The 18,869-nt window shown below is 33.6% G+C and overlaps 2 protein-coding genes and 1 non-coding gene across 3 annotated transcripts; 1 reads left to right on the forward strand and 2 right to left on the reverse strand.

Moving 5' to 3' along the window:
- Positions 1 to 12,292: 12,292 nt before the first annotated feature.
- On the reverse strand, positions 12,293 to 12,955 carry LOC116141869. The gene has a single exon (XM_031427343.1). The coding sequence runs from the start codon at positions 12,953 to 12,955 to the stop codon at positions 12,293 to 12,295; it is 663 nt and encodes a 220-aa protein (XP_031283203.1).
- A 119-nt stretch (positions 12,956 to 13,074) lies between these two features.
- Positions 13,075 to 16,308, reverse strand: LOC116141879. The gene is made up of 3 exons (XM_031427354.1): positions 16,021 to 16,308; positions 15,842 to 15,926; positions 13,075 to 13,523 (listed from the first exon to the last, which is right to left on the reverse strand). Exons 1-3 carry the CDS (start codon positions 16,306 to 16,308, stop codon positions 13,075 to 13,077), a joined length of 822 nt encoding a protein of 273 aa, XP_031283214.1.
- LOC116141963 lies at positions 16,241 to 16,347 on the forward strand. Its single transcript, XR_004129912.1, has one exon. It is a non-coding gene; the product is annotated as a small nucleolar RNA R71 (small nucleolar RNA).
- Positions 16,348 to 18,869: the final 2,522 nt, after the last annotated feature.

Consider the following 18,869-nt stretch of genomic DNA (forward strand, 5'->3'; position numbering starts at 1 on the left):
AGAAATCTGAATAAAAATCAACATAAGTAAATCAACACATAATCAAGAGAGTAGGCTACATCTTGACCCTAGAGAATAAATTTAGTTTATAATCAACATGAAAGAAACAATCATCTTTAATAAAATAATCAACATGAGTTTATAAGAAAGAAACAAGAAGAACTTCCCTTATTGTGAATCAAAGCTCCATAAATTTTGACACTTTTCTTCTCTACAGGTTTTTCTTCTCTTATTCTCCCCAAAGAATCCCTAAAATAATGATAAAAGATTTATATTTATATCCCACAAGGGTTAGGGTTTTATTTTCCTTAATTCTATTTAGTTTAGGACTATTAACCCTATTTTCCTAATAAAAAATGGAAGAAAAATTCCTAACTGTCGTGACAGTGCCCCAGCACTATGCTGCGGCATAGTACTGTGGCACAGTGATAACTCTTCTTCTTTAGTCCAAATCTTGCATCATTCCTTAGCACTCCAGAGATGATGATTTTTTAGCACGATAAAGATGGAATCTAGATAAGTGGTAAACATATGAAATGTAGGCCTTTGAATTAGATTTCCAACAGTCAAAGAGTCGTCTTGATATGAGGTTTATAGCTCGAGATATTGTCAAAACACCAAAGCATGCGCATACTAGAGCATAATCTAGAATCTCCTCTTTACTTCAAAGCTCCATAACTTCTTCAATTCAACTCCGATTTTCGATCCGTTTGTTTCTACTTGTCACTCATTCTGTTGTTGATATGACTCTTCATTCGAGTATAACATTTAGCACTAATAACCTAAAAAACACTCAAACACACTTGTGATCCCATAAAAGACAATTATGAAAATATCAAGCAACTTTACCAAATTAAGCCTAATTTCTCACAAATAATCCCTATAAACCACTAAGTAAATGTGTATTTTCAAACTCTTATCACAACCCCTAACCAGCTTCTTGCTAGTCCCTAGCAAGCTAAGCGATAGAACAAGTCTTTTAGCTTGAAAACAAAAACAAAATATAATCTGTATCTAAACTATCCTAAATCACTTCCGTAGATTGTCACTGTTGCATTTAGCATATGCAATAAGCCTTTAAACCCCTAGGTGGCCCTAGTTGGATGAGTTGTAGTCTCGTGAGGATTTCTAGCGATGATACCCACAAACATCCAAACCTAACCTCACCTAGATTCAAAACTAAAGACTCAAACAAATATTTTAGGATCCATACATATAATCGTCTCAAAAATTGCGTCAATGTGAATAGATCGAAAGAATAAGCAAATTTCAACTACAGTTTTGTTATTGACTCTCTCATAATCATTCACAAACCATTCATCCAAAAACCCGGATGATTTTATGCATAGCTTTCATAGGCAAAGTAAGAAAATAACACAAATGTACAATCAAACTCCATAGGCTCACTTTTCAAACCACTCTCCACTAATGTATAATCCAATCACTATCTCGGATCATTAGGTCTTTATCATGATTGTAACGTTAGGTTAGGGTAATGGCTTATGAAAGAACGGAAAGGAATGTTTAACAAAATGTAAGAGATTTAATATTTTACAGTAAATGACCATGAACAATCTCCTCCTTGCTTCCCTTCTCATTCACCCTACCCTTTCACATTGATTGAACTCTTCCTTCCAACATTAGCACAAACCCTCATGTAACGTACCTTATTTCAAGTTCTTCTCTCCAGCTACTTCTTCCTATTTTTCTGCAAATTTTTCTTTTTTTTCATTTTTTTTCATTTTTTTTTTCTTTTGATTTTTTTCTTAGGAAGATAGTAACTCGTAAAAAAATCGTCTACCCCCACCTTGCTTCTACTATCATTTTTTTTTCTTGCACAACCCCCAACCTATCTCATTGCACATACTCAAGTTGTGGTCCAAAAGATATATTTATTTTTTTCTACCACACTTTTTTTCATGAGTTTTTCTTATAAGGTCACCCCAAATTTAGTCTCTCACAATAAGATGGGTCGAAAAATGTTTTAGGCTTCATCATCAAGGTGAGATATAGTGGGTTTAAAAAAAAAAAATAATAATAAGGCTTACCAAGTGTATATATAGACTCAAAGGGTTAACTAGGGATAAAATAATATAGGCTGGCTTGAAAGGCTTAATCATTCCAAAGAAAATTGTCTAAATCATATCCTAAGCAATGCAGATTCTAGGATTTCGCCTAAAGTGGTTATCAAATGAGTTCTAGAGTTTATGTACAATTTTTCTCAAAAAATTTATTGCCTATAAAAACACACATAAAATGTCTCTAAGTTTCTGAATTATTCAACCAATCAAACTCATTCCCCAGAGAGTCATAACTAAATACAACTGTCATCTACTATCATCTTTACACTACGCGAAAGTTAATAAAATCTCAATGTCACAAATTCACAATCATGGTCTTATCATTGACTTATGTATGAGTTCCAAAACAAAACAAAATACATTAACTCTTTGACCTTGCAACACACCTAAAACAATTCCACCCAAAAGCTTTTAAAGAGATAATTCAAAGCAAAAGATATTCAAAGATGTCCATCGAATGAAACTAAATTTGGCCATAATAAAAAAAATATTCCTTACCCCCAACGTTAGAGATGAACATTGTCCTCAATGTGCAAAGACAACAACTACAATACCCTTCGTGTTCAAGATGAATGTGGAGATAATCACGTGAAGACATGCATAACGTTTGCCGTGTCCAATAGTCATTGGAAATCTAGTAAAAAAAACAAACTATGCGCCTTTCTTGGCTTATTTAGTGTGCATAACAGAAATTATGGGTAAACATAAACAACTAACATACCAAACCAAACCAAAGTTATCACAACTTACACATTAAACGAAAATCTAAAATAAATTCAAAACAAAACTCAAAACTAAAGTAGAGAGCTTAGGTTGCCTCCCAAGAAGCGCTTTATTAGAGTCGTAAGCTTGACTTTTTGAATCCTTCAATCTAGATCATCTAGGAAAATTCAAGCCCTTCTATCCTTCAATCCACCATCTACATAAAGCTTCAATCGCTCTCTTTCCCTCTTATTCTGAATTTCCTCCTCCAAAGTCCTAAAATTGACAACATATTTTTCTAGAGGTAAGCAAGGGTATTTTTCTTCTAAGGTCTTAGCTACTTTATCATCAAGGATGCTAATCTCAAAGCAAGTATCTAACTTGGGTGGACATTTGATAGTATCAAAAACATTAAATTCAACTTGTTCATCCTCTAGCCTTAAGATTAGTTTTCCTTTATAAACATCTATCAGCGTTCTACCTGTAGCTAGAAAAGGTCTTCCTAAAATTAGAGGCACCTCCCGATCTTCTTCCATATCTAATACAATAAAATCTACTAGGAAAAATAGTTTATCTACTTTTATTAAGACATCCTCTACTACTCCCCTAGGATATTTTATAGACCTATTTGTTAATTGAAGATGAACAGTGATTGGTTTTACTTCCCCTAGGCCTAGTTTCTTATAAATTGAAAAGGGCATCAAATTTACACTAGACCTAGATCACAAAAAACCTTATCAAAATGAATACTACCTATTGTGCAAGGAATTATGAAACTCCCTAGGTCTCTGAGCTTGTGTGGTAGTTTCTTCAATAGCAACACACTATACTCTTCCATAAGCATTATCGTCTCATGTTCTTCAAACATTCTCTTCTTAGCGAAAATCTCCTTTAGAAACTTTGCGTACTTCGACATTTGCTCCAAGATGTCTACAAAAGAAATGTTAATGTGTAAAGTTCTAAACATGTCCATGAACTTACCAAATTGCTTGTCTAATCTCTGTTTCTACACTCTATGAGGATACGGGAGGGTCGTGTCATTGTTCGTCGCAGCATGGGTATTTTCGTCAATTTCTGCCTCTGTGCCGCAACTCTGTGCCGCAACACTGTGCCGCGGCACACTTGGTTTTGCCCTCTTTTTCATCTTCAAGTTTTTCCCTTGTTTCTCCTTCTTTGCTTGCTTCCTTCAACTCCTTACCACTTCTCAGCATGATAGCATTGACTCTCTCCTTCGGATTCTTCTCGGTATCACTCGGCAATGTTCCTTGAACTCTTCTCGCTAAAATATTATGGATTTGCCCCATTTGAGTTTCAAGATTTCTTATGGAGGCGGATTGGTTTTGCAATAAAACTCATACTTTTTGAGTTGAGCTTCATTCTTTTCAAATATTTTTTCTAACTCCTCCATGAATTTAGTGAGCACACTCTCCATATTAGATCTCTTCTCTTGAGATTGGAAGCTTGGTGGTGGTTTGTGCTCATTGTTGTTACTCCACGAGAAGTTTGGATGATTTTCCCATGCTAGAGTATATGTGCTTAAGTATAGATTCCCTTGCCATTTTTGAAAATTGTTGACATAATGCACTTGTTCGGGTTGAGCAAACAAACTTCCTGCTTGGAAATCTCTAGATAAATGATTTCCTGCACAAAATTCACATCTTAGAGAATGGGTTTTAATAGCATTTACCTTTAGGGCAACTCCCAGTTGCTTTTAAATGGCTGAAAGTTTAGCAGCCAACGCGGTGTAGCCATCGACTTCATGCACTCCCGCTACTCTCCTAGGAACATTCCTTTCCAAAGGTCTCATGTAATTGTTGCTAGTCATCACCTCAATCAATTTATAGGTTTCTCAGGTGTTTTATTATTCAAAGCTCCCCCACTTGCAACATCAATCATCACTTGTATATTTAGCAGCAACCCATTGTAAAACGTCTGCACTTGCGACCATATTGGCAGCTCATGGTGAGGACACCTCCGTAAGAGATCTTTATATCTCTCCCAAGCTTTGTAGAGTGACTCCATATCTTGCTAGAAAAAATTAGTGATGTCACTCCTCATCTTAGCAGACTTGATAGGTGGGAAATATTTCGTAAGGAATGCTTGAGCTAACTCATTCCATGTAGTAATACTTCGTGATGGCAGAGAAATCAACCAAGCCTTAGCTTTATCCCGAAGAGAGAATGGGAAAAGTCTAAGCCTAATTGCATCATCAAATACTCCATTATGTCTGAATGTGTCACATAGCTCCAAAAAGTTTGCGATATGCAGGTTGGGATCATCATTAGGTAACCCTGCAAATTGTATCAATTGAATAATTCCTGGCTTTATTTCAAAAGTATTTGCTTGAATTGGTGGTCTCCTAATACTAGAAGCACATCCCTCAATTATAGGTCTTGAGTAATCCTTGAGTGCCCTTGTATCTGCCATTGAACCTAACTCTTATGTATAGTCCAACACTAAAAATATAGAACTAAAAATTAAAGCACTAAAAACAAATAAAATAAAAAAATACAAACCAAATTAGCAACTAAACAGCTTGTATTGATATTGATAATATAAAAGTAATTCCCTGGCAACGGCACCAAAAACTTGTTGGGGATTTTCGCAAGTGTACAAATCATGCAAGTAATAAAGTGTATAAATACGGATATCGAACCCAAGGGAATTACTACTATTAATTACCAAAATTTACTATCTAATTACTATTTGATTAATCACAGATTTTATCAAGGGAAATCTAAACTAAATTAACAATTGAATTTAAAAGAAAACTGAAAAAAAAAAAAAAATTCAAATAAATCTTTGGGTTTAGAGCAAGATGATTAGACCTAGGGCATAGATTTCACACCAACTCTTATTCATATGTATCGAACGCTTATGCTAATTTTATTAAGCTCTTCCTATAGGTCAAACTCCCTAAATTTCTAATAATTTTCTCTCGAACAATTATCAAATTAACCCCTAATTACTAACCTGAATTATCTCTAATCAGATTTAGGCAATTGGAGATCATTACTCTCTATGGAGTTTACCAAAACCTCACAAGTCGTGGTAACCTATCTCTAGCGTTCGCTCAACCTATGGTTTTACTACCATAGACCAACTAAGTATCATCTCTCTATCTCAACCTAGTCCATTAGTTCATTCAATTCTTGGGCCATTAAGAATCAAAAGCATTAAGCATAATAATAAAACTTAGGAAGAAATCTGAATAAAAATCAACATAAGTAAATCAACACATAATCAAGAGACTAGGCTACATCTTGACCCTAGGGAATAAATTTAGTTTAAAATCAACATGAAAGAAACAATCATCTTTATTAAAATAATCAACATGAGTTTATAAGAAAGAAACAAGAAGAACTTCCCTATATTGTGAATCAAAGCTCAAGAAATTTTGACCCTTTTCTTCGCTACAGGTTTTTCTTCCCTTATTCTCCCCAAAGAATCTCCAAAATAATGCTAAAAGACTTCTATTTATATCCCACAAGGGTTAGGGTTTTATTTTCCTTAATTCTATTTAGTTTAGGACTCTTAACCCAATTTTCCTAATAAAAAATGGAAGAAAAATTCCTAACTGTCGTGACTGTGTCCTGGCACTATGCTGTGGCGCGGTCGATTCTGGACAAAGTGTGTTGCGACATAGTGCTGCGACACAGTGATAACTCTTCTTCTTTAGTCCAAATCCCGCATTATTCCTCAGCACTCCAGAGATGATGATTTTTTAGAACAATAACGATGGAGGAGTGGTAAACATATGAAATGTAGGCCTTTGAATTAGCTTCCCAACAGTCAAAGAATAGTCTTTATACAAGGTCTATAGCTTGAGATATTGTTGAAACATCGAAGCATGCTCAAACTGGAGCGTAATCTAGAATCTCCTTTTTACTTCAAAGCTCCATAACTTCTTCAATTCAAATCCGATTCTCGATCTGTTTGTTTCTAGTTGTCACTCATTCCATTTGAGTATAAAATTTAGCACTAATAACCTAAAAAACACTCAAACACATATGTGATCCCATAAAAGACAATTATGAAAATATCAAACAACTTTACCAAATTAAGTTTGATTTCTCACAAATAATCCCCATAAACCACTAAGTAAATGTGTATTTTCAAGCTCTTATCAGCAGTCACCTAAACGACGCATGACCAGCGAGATTTGGACATGCACTGTTTTGGCTGTTTCCGACCAGATCGAAGCTAGATCACCATGGTCTGGCCAAAAAATGGCCAGATCCACTCCAATCTGGCTATTTCTAGCTAGATTGTAGGCCAAAAATAGCCAAATCATCATGGATATGATCGAATAAGGCCACAAATGGCCAGATCTGTTCTAGCCGTTTTCGGCAAGATCCACGGTGATCTAGCGAGTTTCGGCCTTCGGCCGAAAACAACCAGATCGGTGCACGATCGACTAGATCCCGTCAGTCATGCCTTGATCTAGCGACTATTGCTGGTGGCCGGCGGTGGTCTTTGGTGGTTGGGGGTATTTTGTTAACTTTTAAAGTTTTGTGGCTGGGGTGTTTTAGCTAAATTCTCAAATATAGGGGGTTTGGGTAATTCTTATTTGGTAGACATTTGAGGGCAATTCAGTCCGAAATGGCTTTTATTTAAGGGAAAATTTGTTAAAAAAAAATAATAATAACCGCGGTAAAAAAAGATTAACACCCTTGGACTAGGTAATTTGAAAACCCCCAAAATGACCAACAATATTCACTATTGGGAATGAAACATTTTCGTAATCTTATATTACTGTCAAACCAAACAAAGGAATGTCTGAAATCAAAGATAGATAACATGAGTTATCTGCCCACAACCCTAATCAAACACAGCCTTGGAGTCATTATGAAACACAATGTTAGCCTTGTTTTTCTTTCATTAAGCTTATTGTAACCTACCTTGAATATGAACCTAAAACAAATTCTTACCTGTTTTATTTTTAAGAGACTTAATCCAAATACAATCTTGCTGATAACACTTAGACAAGTGAGGGTGGAAAGTTGTGATTTTTTTTTTACCATAACCTAAATTATTCAAAGAAGTAGGTTGGGGATTGTGGGGTGTTTAGACTTTAGAATATTAAGGTGAGGTTGTACGTTGCTCTCTTCCTTACAAATTACTTTCAACTTTAAAAAAAAAAAATGAAATGGAAGAAAAGAAAAGTTAGGAAGAAGTGAGCATTGAGAAACATTTCGGAAGTGTGAAAATGTGAAAGGGGTTTGTGTTATAGTGTTCTAGGTCTCATTTTGTAATTATAGGTTTGAACATTTAATGTATCTAAAATGTTTTTTTTTTTTTTTTTTTCTTTTAAAGAAACTATGATATCTAGTACAGGAATAAAGAACATTGATCCATTTGACAAACTTGATTTGAGAGGCTTGGTCTTATTCCAACTTGGACTATTCCAAATTTAGGGGTGAGCATGGGTAATGGGTAGAACTAGAACCTGCCGGTACAATCGGAACCGAAACTGGAACCTACTCAGAACCAACACTGTGCGGGTAGGTTTCGACTCCGATTCTGGTTCCTACATGTAGAGGAGCCAAAACCGAAACTTGAAAAAAAAAAAAAAAAAAAAGAACTTGCAGCGGGTACTTGACTTGGAACCTGCAGCAGGTACCTGACTTGGAACCTGCAGCAGGTACCCGTTTTGGAACCTAGGTTTATATGAAATATCTGTGAAGAATGGGGGGTCTATTGTAATTTTACATATAAAAAATTTTAAATGGAAAAAGTTAAATTTTTACAATAACCTAATTAAATAAATATAAAATTATACTTATTACATATAAACTACATCATATAAAAACTTTAATATATTAATATTAAAGTTTTGATTAATTAAGTGTATAATTGGAATTAGGACCAATTAAAATTGTTTTAATGTTATTAAAAAAATTATTTTTTGAATAAAATAGTATATTTGATTGAATAATAATATAATATTTAGCTATTTACTTAAATTATCAAGTTCTAATTATATATGTAGTTAATTAGTAATTAATTAATTATATATGATAAATTGATCAACATTAATACATTACTAGTTAAATGATTACTTAATCAACTATAACATTACATTAGTGATTTAGTACATTACTTAATTAAATAATTAGAAATTTAATTAATTATAACATTACATTATAAACAAATTATTACTTAATTAAATGATTAGAAATTTAATTAATTATAATATTACATTAAAGATTTATAGTAGGATTACTTAAATCATTATAACATTACATTATAGTATGATCACATAATTAATTATAACATTACATAATTAAATAATTACTTAATTAATTATGACATTATATTATAAACATTAGTAATTTACTACATTAGTACAATGCTTAATTAAATGATTATAAATTTAATTAATTATAACATTACATTATAAATTTATAAAATGATTACTTAATTAATTATAACATTACCTTATAAGTAAATGATTATTTAATTAATTATAACATTCCATTATAAACATTAATACAATGCTTAATTAAATGATTAGAAATTTAATTATTTATAATATTACATTAAAGATTTATAATATGATTACTTAATTCATTATAATATTACATTATAGTATGATTACATAATTAATTATAACATTAAATAATTAAATGATTACTTAATTAATTATGACATTATATTATAAATATTAGTAATTTAATACATTAGCATAATACTTAATTAAATGATTAGAAATTTAATTATTATAACATTACATTATAAATTTATAGTATGATTACTTAATTAATTATAACATTACATTATAATTAAATAATTACTTAATTAATTATAATATTACATAAATAATGATTACTTAATTAATTATAAATTTATAACATTACATTATAAACAAGTATCGATTCCCTTGCCTTTTTGAAAATTGTTGACATAATGCACTTGTTCGGGTTGAGCAAACAAACTTCCTGCTTGGAATCTCTAGATAAATGATTTCCTGCACAAAATTCAATCTTAGAGAATGGGTTTTAATAGCATTTACCTTTAGGAACTCCCATTGCTTTAATGGCTGAAAGTTTACACCAACGCGGTGTAGCCATCGACTTCATGCACTCCCGCTACTCTCCTAGGAACATTCCTTTCCAAAGTCTCATGTAATTGTTGCTAGCATCACCTCAATCAATTATAGGATCCTTCGGTGTTTATTATTCAAACCTCCCCCTTGCAACATCAATCATCACTTGTATATTTCAGCAACCATTGAAAACGTTGACTGCACCATATGGCAGCTCATGGTGAGGACACCTCCGTAAGAGATCTTAACTCTCCCAAGCTTTTAGAGTGACTCCATATCTTGTAGAAAAATTGTGATGTCACCTCATCTAGCAGACTTGAAGGTGGAAATATTTCGTAAGGAATGCTTGAACTCATTCCATGTAGTAATACTTCTGATGGAGAGAAATCAACCAACTTAGCTTTATCCGAAGAGAGAATGGGAAAAGTCTAAGCCTAATTGCATCATCAATACTCCATTTGTGAATGTGTCACACCAAAAAGTTTGCAGATATGAGGTTGGGATCATCATTAGGTAACCACAATTGCCGAATATTGTATCAATTGAATAATTCTGGCTTTATTTCAAAAGATTTGCTTGAATTGGTGTCTCCTAATACTAGAAGCCATCCTCAATTAAGGTCTGAGAATCCTTGAGTGGCCTGTATCTGCCATTGAACCAAATTTATGTTATAGTCCAACACTAAATATAGAACTAAAAATTAAAGCACTAAAAACAAATAAATAAAAAATACAAACCAAATAGCAAATAAACAGCTTGTATTGATATTGAAAATAAATAATTCCCGGCAACGGCCCAAAAATGTTGGGATTTTCGCAAGTGTACGAAATCATGAAGTAAAAGTGTATAAATACGGATATCGAACCCAAGGGAATTACTAATTAATTACCAAAATTACTATCTATTACTATTTGATTAAGAAATTTTATCAAGGGAAATCTAAACAAATAACAATTGAATAAAAAAAAATGAAAAAAAAAAAAAAAATCAAATAATCTTGGGTTTAAGCAAGATGATTAACCTAGGCATGATTTCACACCAATCTTATTCATATGTATCGAACTTATGCTAATTTTATTAAGCTCTTCCTATAGGTCAAACTCCCTAATTTCAATAATTTTCTCCGAACAATTATCAAATTAACCCTAATTACTAACCGAATTATCTCTAATCAGATTTAAGCAATTGGAGATCATTACCTCTTGGAGTTTACCAAACCTCACAAGTCGGGTAACCTATCTCTAGCTTCGCTCAACCTATGGTTTTACACCATAGACCAACTAAGTATCATCTCTCATTCAACCTAGTCATTAGTTCATTCAATTCTTGGGCCATAAGAATCAAAAGCATTAAGCATAATAATAAAACTTAGGAAGAATCTAATAAAAATAACATAAAAATCAAACATAATCAAGAGATGGTACATCTTGACCCTAGGAATAAATTAGTTTAAATAACATGAAAGAAACAATCACTCTTATTAAAATAATCAACATGAGTTTATAAGAAAGAAAAGAAACAGAAGAACTTCCCTTATTGTGAATCAAAGCTCAAGAATTTTGACCCTTTTCTCCTACAGGTTTTTCTTCCTTATTCCCTAAAGAATTCCAAAATAATGCTAAAAACTTTATTTATATCCCACAAGGGTTAGGGTTTTATTTCCTTAATTTATTTAGTTTAGGACTCTTAACCCATTTTCCTAATAAAAAAAGAAGAAAATTCCTAACTGCGTGACTGGTCCTGGCATGTGGCTACGTGTGTCGATTTGACAAAGTGTGTTGCGCATAGTGCTGGCACAGTGATACTCTTCTTCTTTAGTCCAAATCCCCATTATCCTCACACTCCAGAGATGATGATTTTTAGAACAGAATAACGAGGAGGAGTGTAAACATATGAAATGTAGCCTTTGTAAGATTCCCAACAGCAAAACTAGTCTTGATCGAGGTTATAGCTTGAGATATGTTGAAACAAGAGCATGCTCAAAATGGAGCGTAATTCTCTACTTTTTACTTCAAAGTCATAACTTCTTCAATTCAAATCCGATTCTCGATGTTTGTTCTATGTGCATCATTCCATTGAGTATAAAATTTAGCACTAATAACCTAAAAAACACTCAAACACATTGATCCCATAAAAGACAATTATGAAAATCAAAACAACTTTACCAATTAAGTTATTTCTCACAAATAATCCCATAAACCATAAGAAATGTGTATTTTCAAGCTCTTATCAGCAGTACCTAAACGACGCATGACAGCGAGATTTGGACATGCACTGTTTGGCGTTTCCGACCAGATCGAAGCTAGATCACCATGGTCTGGCCAAAAAATGGCCAGATCCACTCCAATCTGGCTATTTCTAGCTAGATTGTAGGCCAAAAATAGCCAAATCACATGGATATGAGAATAAGGCACAAATGGCCAGATCTGTTCTAGCCGTTTTCGGCAAGATCCACGGTGATCTAGCGAGTTTCGGCATCCTCGGCCGATTTTTCTAGGGGTAAACGAGGGTATTTTTCTTCTAAGGTCTCAGCTACTTTATCATCAAGGATGCTAATCTCAAAGCAAGTATCTAACTTGGGTGGACATTTCATAGTATCAAAAACATTAAATTCAACTTCTTCATCCTCTACCCTCAAGATTAGTTTTCCTTTATGCACATCTATCAACGTTCTACCCGTAGTTGGAAAAGGTCTTCCTAAAATTAGAGGCACCTCCCGATCTTCTTCCATTTCTAATACAATAAAATCTACCGGGAAAAATAGTTTATCTACTTTTATTAAGACATCCTCTACTACTCCCCTAGGATATTTTATAGACCTATTTGCTAACTGAAGATGAACAGTGGTTGGTTTTACTTCCCTTAGGCCTAGTTTCTTATAAATTGAAAAGGGCATCAAATTTACACTAGCACTTAGATCACATAAAACCTTATCAAAATGATTACTACCTATTGTGCAAGGAATTGTGAAACTCCCTGGGTCTCTGAGCTTTTGTGGTAGTTTCTTCAATAGCAATGCACTACACTCTTCCGTAAACATCACTGTCTCATGTTCTTCAAACCTTCTCTTCTTGGTGAGAATCTCCTTTAGAAACATTGTGTACTTCGGCATTTGCTCCAACATGTCTACAAAAGGAATGTTAATGTGTAAAGTTCTAAACATGTCCATGAACTTACCCAATTGCCTGTCTAATCTTTGTTTCTACACTCTGTGAGGATACGGGAGAGTCATGTCATCGTTCGTCACAACATGGGCATTTTCGTCAATTTTTTCCCCTGTATTGCGACACACTTGGTTCTGCCCTCTTTTTCATCTTCAAGTTTTTCCCTTGTTTCTCCTTCTTTGCTTGCTTCCTTCAACTCCTTACCACTTCTCACCATGATAGCATTGATTCTCTCCTTCAGATTCTTCTCGGTATCACTCGGCAATGTTCCTTGAACTGTTCCTGCTAAAATATTATAGATTAGCCCCATTTGAGTTTCAAGATTTCTTATGGAAGCGGATTGGTTTTGCAATAAAACTTCATACTTTTGGAGTTGAGCTTCATTCTTGTCAGATCTATTTCCTGACTCCTCCATGAATTTAGTGAGCACACTCTCCATATTAGATCTCTTCTCTTGAGGTTGGAAGCTTGGTGGTGGTTTGTGCTCATTGTTGTTACTCCATACGAAGTTTGGATGATTTTCCCATGCTGGAGTATATGTGCTTATGTAACACCCACATCAAGATACATAATTTTATTTTTTCCCTAATAACCTTAGTTGGATTTCTTTGAAGTTACCTTAGACAAATGTGAAGAAAACTCCTTAAAACTTCATTAGGGGTAAAATGGTATTTTCACTCATAATTAGATGAAAAAGTGGGGAGTGAAAGGAATCAAGATAATGTGAAGAAGATAATAGAAATGAGGGTATTTTGGTAATTGACTATAGGATATAGATGGGATTTCATAGAGAGTGCAAGGGCAAACTAGGAATACATGTGTATATTATTAGATATAAGGTTTCATTAGAAGAAACCCTAACCCATTTTTAGCCTTTGTACATGCCACCCTCATCCCTTTTTCTCTCAAATTTCTTCGCCAAATCTCAAGGAGAATTCATAGGATTTGGCTTAGATTTTTATAGATTTTCAATCATAAAGCATCCAAAGGTAAGATTCTAGCACAAGGTGTGTGATTAAACTTTAAAGTTTTAAATTCTTATGGTTTTTATATGATCTAGGTCCAAGAGGAAGATACTTTTAGCAAAGGGAGGTTATATCACACATTCAAGGTAAGTAAACCCAATTTTAGCCTTGATTTGAGCAAGACTTGTGTAGAATGATTCTTGCATGTTTGTATGTGAGAATAATTGGCTGTTTTTGATGTTTTTGATGTGTAATTTCCAGCCATGAGAAGTAGTGTATGAGTATGTGGTGATTTGGTGAAGTTATGGAAGAATTATGGTTGAAATTTTGAAGTGTTGAGAATTGTTGAAACCGGCCAGGTTTAAAGCTAAAGTTAGTGAGTTTTTGCTCAAGTTTTGGTGGATTTAGAGAGATGTGGAAGTGTAGCCAACTAAGTATTTGCATGTGCATATGAATTGTTTGATGAAAATCCAAAGAGAAAATGCATGCATGAGTTGGTTAAACCTTATTGAAGAAAGGGTTAGAGAAAGGCAAGAATTGAAGTAGAAAGATTATGTTAGGCTTAACCAAATGTAAATTTTAGTATTTAAGAGTGCATATTGTTATGCCAAAATTTATAATATCACTTGGTCATGTTAGTTCAATGAGAGAGATGGCCGTTAGTGCTTGGTTCAAGTTACTTGAACCTTTATTACTTCTTGAATAGCACATTAGTTAAAGTGTTACTTTGGTATGGCATTGTTGATAGTAGAAAATGGTAGAATATGTCATGACATATCAATATGTCATAATGAATTCTCAAGTTATGTATCAAAGAATGAGCTTGATCATGCATATATTGTGCATATTATTTATATTAAAGAATATGTTAGCAAAGAATGAGAGAAAGAAAGAAAAGAAAATGGCTTATAGATTCTTTTTAAGCTAACATGCAAATATGCATAGTTTCTTATGTATTAAAGAAGGCAATTGTAGAATTTCCATAGCTTGGAAATTTATTTAGAAATGTGTATAAAATCTCTTTCTATTCTCTTTCTACATAATGTTATGTTAGAAGGTTGTTGTGATGGGGAACCCGTGAGTGACAAAGATGTAGAAAATTCCTACATGCACGCTGCCATCAGTGAGCGGCCTCAGAATAGCAAAACAGAATTAGTACAGTTTGTCAGCAGTGCATGTGGATGAGGACAGTACCCAGAAAGAATTCTAGAAAACACTCACATGGCCAGGGTTCCAAATCTATGCCTCAGCCTAGTCCGATCGGCAAACCATAATAGAAAACAAAAAAGAAAAGAAAGAGAAACAAAATAAGAAATTGAAAACAGAAAAGAAAAGGAGAGACAGAATAAGAAATAGAAAACAGAAAAAAAAAGAAAGAGAAACAGAATAAGAGATAGAAAACAGAAAAGAAAAGAAAGTTCATTTCTTAGAAAAAGTTTATTATTCTGCATATGTGTTATGCTACTTGCATTATTTAGAATTTCTTATGTGCTCAACGATGTACACTTTTATTAATTGTCCTTGCACGTTAGTAAGTAGCAAATCAGAATATTAGAAAAGAATGCAGAATACAGAAAGGAATGAAGAATATTCGAAAAGATTAAAGTCAGAAAAGGAAAATCAGAATATGAGTAACGGAGGAAAAACAGTAATGTAGTTTGGTTTACTTACTGAGCAATTAGTGCTCACTCCATTATTTTCCTATTTTACAAGTACTAGATGATTTACGGTCAAGTGGGACGTCAGCAAGCGGAGGAGTTTGGCGGCACTGTCCAAGAATATTTTGTACTTATCAAAAGTTATTTAGTGGATTTTTTTATATATTTCTCAAAGAATTACTAGCTAGAGAGAATATTACAGCTTAAGTATGGATTCCCTTACCCTTTTTGAAAATTGTTGACATAATGCACTTGTTCGGGTTGAGCAAACAGACTTCTTGCTTGGCAATCTCTAGATAAATGATTTCCTGCACAAAATTCACATGTTAGAGAATGAGTTTTAATAGCATTTACCTTTAGGGTAACTCCTAATTGCTTTAGAATGGCTGAAAGTTAAACAACCAACGTGGTGTAGCCATCGACTTCATGCACTCCCGCTACTCTCCTAGGAACATTCCTTTCCAAAAGTCTCATGTAATTGTTGCTAGCCATCACCTCAATCAATTTATAGGCATCCTCTGGTGTTTTATTATTCAAACCTCCCCCACTTGCAGCATCAATCATCACTTGTATATTTGGCAGCAACCTATTGTAAAACGTTTGTAGCTGCAACCGTATTGGCAGTCCATGGTGAGGACACCTCTGTAAGAGATCCTTAAACCTCTCCCAAGCTTCATAGAGTGACTCCATATCTTGTTGGAAAAAATTTGTGATGTCACTCCTCATCATAGCAGACTTGACAGGTGAGAAATATTTCGTAAGGAATGCTTGAACTAACTCATTCCATGTAGTAATACTTCCTGATGGTAGAGAAATCAACCAAACCTTAGCTTTATCTCGAAGAGAGAATGGGAAAAGTCTAAGCCTAATTGCATCATCGAATACTCCATTGTGTTTGAATGTGTCACACCAAAAAGTTTGCAATATGTAGGTTGGGATCATCATTAGGTAACCCCACAAATTGAACCGAATATTGTATCAATTGAATAATTGCTGGCTTTATTTCAAAAGTATTCGCTTGAACTGGTGGCCTCCTGATGCTAGAATAACACCCTTCAATAGTAGGACTAGAGTAGTCCTTAATTGCTCGTTGAACCACTACCACTCCTATAGTTGCATTGCCCCCTGTGATTTCCTCATTTTTGGGATTACTCATATTTTGATTTATACTTCCCTTGTCAGCTACTACTTTTTCTAAGTTGGCTAGCCTCGTTTCCTTTTTCAACTGCTTAACTGTTCTCTCTATCTCAAAATTGAAAGGATTAAGATCACCACTATCTTTTGAACGTAAGTTCTCCAGGATCTAAAACAAAAAACAAACACGACAAAATAAGAAAAAAAAATTAACTTTGAAGCAAAGATAAAACAAATCAAACTAGCAACTAAATAATTCGTAATGATATTGAAAAAATAAATAATTCCTCGGCAACGGCAACAAAAACTTGTGGATTTTCGCAAGTGCACGAAATCGTGTAAGTAATAAAGTGTATAAATACGGATATTGAACCCAAGGGAATTATTATTATCAATTACCAATTAAACTATCATGTTACTATTTGATCAATCGAAATTGTATCAAGGAAAACCTAAATCAAATAAAATTAACAATTGAAATTAAAAAAAACTGAAAAGAAAACAACTAAAATAAATCTTCGGGTTTAGAGCAAGATGATTGAACCTAAGGCATGGATTTCACACCAACTCTTATTCATATGTACTGATCACTTATGCTAATTTTATTAAGCTCTTCCTATAGGTCAAACTCCCTCAATTTCCAATAACTTTCTCTCGAACAATTATCAAATTAACCCCTAATTACTAACCCGAATTATCTTTAATCAGATTTAAGCAATTGGAGATCATTACGCTCTTTGGAGTTTACCAAACCTCACAAGTCGCGGTAACCTATCTCTAGCATTCGCTCAACCTATGGTTTTACCACCGTAGACCAACTAAGTATCATCTCTCGATCTCAACCTAGTCCATTAGTTCATTCAATTCTTGGGCCATTAAGAATCAAAAGCATTAAGCATAATAATAAAACTTAGGAAGAAATCTTAATAAATTAACATAAATAACTCAATACATAATCAAGAGATTGGGTTACATCTTAGCCCTAGAAAAATAAAGTTAGTTCATAATAAACATGAAAGAAACAATCATCTTCATTAAAATAATCAACATGAGTTTATAAGAAAGAAACAAGAAGAACTTCCCTATATTGTGAATCAAAGCTCTAGAAATTCCGACACTTTTCTTCTCTACAGGTTTTTCTTCTTTATTCTCCCTAAAGAATTCCCAAAATAATGCTAAACAACTTTTATTTATATCCCACAAGGGTTAGGGTTTTATTTTCCTTAATTCTATTTAGTTTAGGACTCTTAACCCTATTTTCCTAATAAAAAACGGAAGAAAAATTCCTAACTGCCGTGACTGTGCCTTGGCATTGTGCTACAGTGTAGTCGATTTTGACAAAGTGTGCTACGGCATAGTGCTGTGGCACAGTGATAACTCTTCTTCTTTAGTCCAAATCCTACATCATTCCTCAACACTCTAGAGATGATGATTTTTGAGCATGATAACGATGGAATCTGGAGAGATGGTAAACATATGAAATGTAGTCCTTTGAATTAGATTTCCAACAGACAAACAATCATCTTGATCTGAGGTATATAGCTTGAGATATTGTTGAAACACCGAAGCATGCTCAAACTGGAGCGTAATCTAGAATCTCCTCTTTACTTCAAAGATCCATAACTTCTTCAATTCAACTCCGATTCGCAATCCGTTTGTTTCTACTTGTCAATCATTCCATTGTTGCTATGAATCTTCATTCGAGTATAACATTTAGCACTAATAACCTGAAAAACACTCAAACACACCCTTGATCCCATAAAAGACAATTATGAAAATATCAAGCAACTTTACCATGTTAAGCCTAATTTCTCACAAATAATCCCCATAAACCACTAAGTAAATGTGTATTTTCAAGCTCTTATCACTTCTCAACATCGATTCTTGACAATATTTTTAAGCTTCTCATTTGTAGCCATAATCTGCAGCATATTCTTGGTTCTTTAACCGAATGTCCAACATCCAGAACAACCTGTCAAAAAGCAGTGAAGTGAAGAGAAATTACTGATATACCAAAATTATATTTGCTATAACAATTACAGGGAAATTATAGTTGTACTTAGTAATTTTGGTTCATCAAACCAGAACTTCTTGACAATACCACCACTCCATTTTAG

The sequence above is a fragment of the Pistacia vera genome, unplaced genomic scaffold (assembly GCF_008641045.1).
Source record: "Pistacia vera cultivar Batoury unplaced genomic scaffold, PisVer_v2 Contig112, whole genome shotgun sequence".
Classification (NCBI taxonomy): domain Eukaryota; kingdom Viridiplantae; phylum Streptophyta; class Magnoliopsida; order Sapindales; family Anacardiaceae; genus Pistacia; species Pistacia vera.